At 53.8% G+C, this 6082-nt stretch overlaps 1 protein-coding gene across 1 annotated transcript in view; it reads left to right on the forward strand.

Moving 5' to 3' along the window:
- Positions 1 to 5663, forward strand: part of LOC126650147 (chromodomain-helicase-DNA-binding protein 8-like) — a gene marked incomplete at both ends in the record, with an annotated part of 28272 nt that extends 22609 nt beyond the window's left edge. Inside the window, 5 exon segments of the mRNA XM_050334618.1 lie at positions 558 to 631; positions 1353 to 1463; positions 1555 to 1835; positions 3610 to 3809; positions 5466 to 5663. Coding sequence (XP_050190575.1) covers positions 558 to 631; positions 1353 to 1463; positions 1555 to 1835; positions 3610 to 3809; positions 5466 to 5663 — 864 coding nt within the window.
- Between the last annotated feature and the right edge of the window lie 419 nt (positions 5664 to 6082).

A 6082-nucleotide genomic window follows, 5' to 3' on the forward strand; every position in this document is an offset into this window, starting at 1 on the left:
CCACCTTCGCTAAGGTAATTAGCTAATTAGGGGTTAATTAATGAGCAATCGACCAAATCCTGCTGAGGAGAACCACCACCATCACCATCGAGAGCGAGGGGAAAGGATCCACCTTTGCTAAGGTAATTAGCTAATTGGGGGTTAATTAATGAGCAATCGACCAAATCCTGCTGAGGAGAACAACCACCATCACCATCGAGAGCGAGGGGAAAGGGTCCACCTTTGCTAAGGTAATTAACTGATTAGGGGTTAATTAATGAGCAATCGACCAAATCCTGCTGAGGAGAACCACCACCATCACCATCGAGAGCGAGGGCAAGGGGTCCACCTTCGCTAAGGTAATTAGCTAATTAGGGGTTAATGAATTAATGATGAACCACCACCATCACCATCGAGAGCGAGGGGAAAGGATCAACCTTTGCTAAGGTAATTAGCTAATTAGGGGTTAATTAATGGAATCGAATGATGAGGAGCCACCACCATCACCATCGAGAGCGAGGGAAAGGAGTCAACCTTTGCTAAGGTAATTAGCTAATTAGGGGTTAATTAATGAGCAGTCGACCAGATCCTGCTGAGGAGAACCACCACCATCACCATCGAGAGCGAGGGCAAGGGATCAACCTTTGCTAAGGTAATTAACTTAATTAATGAATTAATGATGAACCACCACCATCACCATCGAGAGCGAGGGCGAAGGGTCAACCTTCACCAAGGTAATTAGCTAATTAGGGGTTAATTAATGAGCAATCGACCAAATCCTGCTGAGGAGAACAACAACCATCACCATCGAGAGCGAGGGCAAGGGATCCACCTTTGCTAAGGTAATTAACTAATTAGGGGTTAATTAATGAATTAATGATGAACCACCACCATCACCATCGAGAGCGAGGGGAAAGGATCCACCTTCGCTAAGGTAATTAGCTAATTAGGGGTTAATTAACGATGAACCACAACCATCACCATCGAGAGCGAGGGCAAGGGGTCCACCTTTGCTAAGGTAATTAATGGGGTTAATTAATTAACAATGGGTTATCCCCATAAAACAGTGAAGCAAGAGCTCCACCTTTGCCAAGGTAATTAATGGGGTTAATTAATGAATGATGGGTCATTGCTATGAAGAGTAAGGACTCCACCTTTCCCAAGGTAATTAATGGGGTTAATTAATTAATGATGGACCATTGATATAAAGAGGGAGGTCAAAGGCTCTAAAGAGGGAGGTCGAAGGCTCTACCTTTGTTAAGGTAATTAATGGGGTTAATTAATGAATAATGGGTCACTGCTATGAAGAGTAAGGCCTCCACCTTCACCTCGGTAATTAAGGGGGGTTAATTAACGGCCACGCCCCCCCCCAGGCGAGCTTCGTGGCGTCCGAGAACCGCACGGACATCGCGCTGGACGACCCCAACTTCTGGCAGAAATGGGCCAAGAAAGCCGACCTGGACCTGGAGCTGCTCAACAGCAAGGTGGGAGCCACCACCTGGGGGGGGGGCGTGGCCTTGGGTTGGCCACACCCACCCCTCAGGTGCTGATGGGGGTGTGTCCTGGGTGGGGCAGAACACGCTGGTGATCGACACGCCGCGGGTGCGGAAGCAGACGCGCCACTTCAGCACCCTGCGCGACGACGACCTGCTGGACTTCTCCGACCTGGACAGCGACGACGACCTCGAGCGCCCCGACCGCGAGCGCCGCGGTGCCGGAGGAGGAGGAGGAGGGGGAGGGGGGCGCCGGCACCACCACCACCACCCCCACCACCACCACAACCAGGGCCCCCACCAGGGCGGCCCCTACGGCAGGACCGACTGCTTCCGCGTCGAGAAGCACCTCATGGTCTACGGGTGAGGGCGGCCGGGCTGTTGTTGATGCCACGTTGGCCTCGTTGATCCCTCATTGATCTCGTTGACCCTGTTGACCCCCCCGTTGACCTCATTGATTGTGTTGATCCACCTATTGACCCTGTTGACCCCCCATTGACCTCGTTGACTTTGTTGACCCCCCCATTAATCTCATTGATTGTGTTGACCCCCCATTGATCTCATTGACTGGGTTGACCCCCCCATTGACCGTGTTGACCCCCCATTGACCTCATCAACCGTGTTGACCCCTTATTGACCTTGTTGACTCGCCCATTGATCTCATTGACCCTGTTGACCCCCCCATTGACCTTGTTGACTCCTCATTGACCGTGTTGACCCCCCCATTGACCTTGTTGAGTCCCCATTGATCTCGTTGACCGTGTTGACCCCCCATTGACCTCATTGACTGTGTTGACCCCCCCATTGATCTCATTGATTGTGTTGAGCCTCCTATTGACCTTGTTGACCCTCCATTGACTTCATTGACTGTGTTGACCCCCCCATTGACCTCGTTGACCCCATTGACCCCCTCCTTGACCTCGTTGACCCTGTTGATTCACCCATTGACCATGTTGACCCCCCATTGACCTCGTTGGTCCCATTGACGCGTTATTGACCCTATTGACCCCCATTGGCCCCCCTTTTGGACCTATTGACCCCATTGATCCCCCATTGGTCCCACTGATCGCCCATTGGCCCCGTTGACCCCCGTTGACCCCCAATTGGTCCCATTGACCTCTCGTTTGTCCCGTTGACCCCATTGACTCACCATTGACCGAGTTGACCCCCATTGACCCCCCATTGATCCCATTGAGCCCCCATTGGTCCCGTTGACTCATCATTGGTCCCATTGACCCCATATTGGCCCCAGTGACTCCGTTGACCCACCATTGACTGAGTTGACCCCCCATTGTCCCATTGAGCCCCCATTGACCACATTGACCCCCGTTGGTCCCGTTGACCCCATTGACCCACCATTGACTGCGTTGATCCCCATTGACTCCCCATTGGTCCCATTGACCTCCCATTGGTCCCGTTGACCCCATTAACTCACTATTGACCGAGATGACCCCCCTTGGTCCCATTGAGCCCCCATTGACTCACCATTGACCGAGTTGACCCCTGTCGACCCCGCATTGGTCCCATTGAACCCCCATTGGTCCCATTGACCTCCCATTGGTCCCATTGACCCTGTTGACCACGTTGACCCCCGTTGAGCTCCCATTGGTCCCATGGAGCCCCCATTGGTCCCGTTGACCCCGTTGACTCACCATGGACCACGTTGACCCCTCTTGACCCCCCATTGGTCCCGTTGAACCCGCTGACTCACCATTGACCCTGTTGACCCCCATTGGTTTCATTGAGCTCTCATTGGTCCCGTTGACAGCCGTTGACCCCCCACTGGTCCCATTGAGCCCCCATTGATCCCGTTGACTCACCATTGACCGAGTTGACCCCCATTGGTCCCGTTGACCCCGTTGACCCCCCATTGGTCCCATTGATCCCCTGCTGGTCCCATTGACCTCCCATTGGTCCCATTGACCCCCCATTGTCCCCCTTGCCCCACCATTGACCCCCATTGGTCCCGTTGACCCTGTTGACCTCGTTGACCCCCATTGACCCCCCATTGGTCCCATTGACCCCGTTGACTCACCATTGACCCCATTAACCCTGTTGACTCACCATTGACCCTGTTGACCCCCATTGGTCCCATTGACCCCATTGACCCCCCATTGACCGTGTTGCCCCCCGGCAGGTGGGGCCGCTGGCGGGAGCTGGTGGCTCAGGGCCGGTTGAAGCGGCGCCTGTCGGAGCGGGACGTGGAGTCGCTGTGCCGCGCCATCCTGCTCTTCTGCCTGCTGCACTTCCGCGGCGACGACGCCGTGCGCGCCTTCGCCTGGGCCCTGGTGGCGCCCCCCGAGAACGGCCGCGCCCGCCCGCCCCACGGCCAGCCCGGTGAGAGACCCCCCCCCTCCCCCGGGGAGCCTTGATTTGGGGGGGTTTGGGGGATCTTTGGGTTCTCCCAGGGCCGGTTTGGGGCACTTTGGGTTCTTCCAGGGCCGTTTTGGGGCACTTTGGGTTGTTCCAGCTTCACTTTGGGGGGTTTGGGGCTCTTGGGGTTCTCCCAGCCCCGCTTTGGGGGGGTTTGGGGCTCTTTGGGTTCTCCCAACTCTGTTTTGGGGCACTTTGGGTTCTTTCAGCTCCGTTTTGGGCCACTTTGGGTTCTTCCAACTCCACTTTGGGGGGGTTTTGGGGCACTTTGGGTTCTCCCAAATCCGGTTTGGGGGGGTTTTGGGGCTCTTTGGGTTCTCCCAACTCCAGTTTGGGGCACTTTGGGTTCTTCCAGCCCCGCTTTGGGGGAGTTTGGGGCACTTTGGGTTCTTCCAGCTCCAGTTTGGGGGGTTTGGGGCTCTTTGGGTTCTCCCAGGGCCAGTTTGGGGCTCTTTGGGTTCTTCCAGTTCTGTTTTGGGGGGGTTTGGGGGCTCTTTGGGCTCTCCCAGGGCCGGTTTGGGGGGGTTTGGGACACTTTGGGTTCTCCCAAATCTGGTTTGGGGCACTTTGGGTTCTCTCAGTTCCGTTTTGGGGGGTTTTGGGGCAGTTTGAGGGGGACTTCCAATCTCATTTTCGGGGGGTTGCAGTTCTGGTTTTGGGGCTGTTTGGGGGGGTTCCAATCCCATTTTTGGGGGGTTCAAACTCCATTTTGGGTCTGTTTTTGGGGGGGGGTTCCAATCCCATTTTTGGGGGGGTTCCAGCCCCATTTTGGGTCTGTTTTGGGGTGGGGGTTCGAATCCCATTTTCGGGGGGTTCCAACCCCATTTTGGGGCTCTTTTTGGGGTGGGGTTCCAGTCCCATTTTGGGGCAATTTGGGGAATTCCGATTTTATCACCGTTTCTTTTTATTTTTCCCCATTTTCCCCCATTTTTTACCCATTTTTTCACCATTTTTGGCCGTTTCTTCACTGGTTTTGGCCGATTTTTAACCATTTGTGGCCGTTTCTTCACCCTTTTTTCTCGTTTTTGGCCGTTTCTTCACCGTTTTTTGCTGTTTTTTCCCCATTTTTGACCATTTTTTCCCTGCTTTTGACGGCTTCTTCATTGTTTTTGGTCATTTTTTCACTGTTTTTGGCCATTTCTTCACTGTTTTTCACCGTTTTTGGCCATTTTTTCTCTGTTTTTAGCCATTTTTTCCCTGTTTTTGGCCATTTTTTCACCGTTTTTTCACCATTTTTGGCCGTTTCTTCACCATCTTTGGCCGTTTTTTCCCATTTTTGGCCATTTCTTCACCGTTTTCCCTCGTTTTTGGCTGTTTTTTCCTCTGGTTTGGCCGTTTCTTCACCATTTTCGGCTGTTTCTTCACCGTTTTTGGCCGTTTCTTCACCATTTTTCACTATTTTTCACCGTTTTCCCCCATTTTTGGCCGTTTTTTCACCGTTTCTTCACCGTTTTTCACCATTTCTTCACCATTTTTCACTATTTTTCACCGTTTTTCCCCATTTTTGGCCGTTTTTTCCCCGTTTCTTCACCGTTTTTCACCGTTTCTTCACCGTTTTCCACCATTTTTTCACCGTTTCCCCCCATTTTTCACCGTTTTCTCCCCATTTCCCCCCTCCAGGTGTGGCTGTGCCGGGCGGGCGGGGCCGGAAGGGGAAGAAGCCGAAGCCGCCGCTGCCCCCCCTGGAGCCCCCCCAGGCCGAGTGGCTGCGCAGGCACAACCCCGAGGGGCTGCTCCAGGACGAGGGCTACCGAAAGCACCTCCGGCACCAGTGCAGCAAGTGGGTCTGGGGGGTCAAATTTGGGCTGAAATCTGCAAGTTTTGGGCAAAAAAACCGCGAATTTTGGGGTCAAAAACTGAGATTTGGGGGGAAAAAGGGGGGTTTTGGGGGGTCCCAGCTCGGGGGCTGCTCAGGGCGAGGGCTACAAAGCACCTCCGCCACCAGTGCAGCAAGTGGGTCTGGGGAGTGAAATTTGGGGCTAAAAGTCCAAGATTTGGGCAAAAACCGCGGATTTTGGGGTCAAAACCTGAGATTTTGGGGTCAAAACCTGAGATTTGGGGGGAAAAAGGGGGGTTTTGGGGTCCTCAGCTTGAGGGGCTGCTCCAGGACGAGGGCTACCGAAAGCACCTCAGGCACCAGTGCAGCAAGTGGGTCTGGGGGGCCAAATTTGGGGCTAAAAGTCCAAGATTTGGGCAAAAACCGCGGATTTTGGGGTCAAAACCTGAGATTTTGGGGG

This window comes from Myiozetetes cayanensis, unplaced genomic scaffold, assembly GCF_022539395.1.
Source record: "Myiozetetes cayanensis isolate MyiCay16 unplaced genomic scaffold, myiCay2020 scf569, whole genome shotgun sequence".
Taxonomy (NCBI): Eukaryota; Metazoa; Chordata; class Aves; order Passeriformes; family Tyrannidae; genus Myiozetetes; species Myiozetetes cayanensis.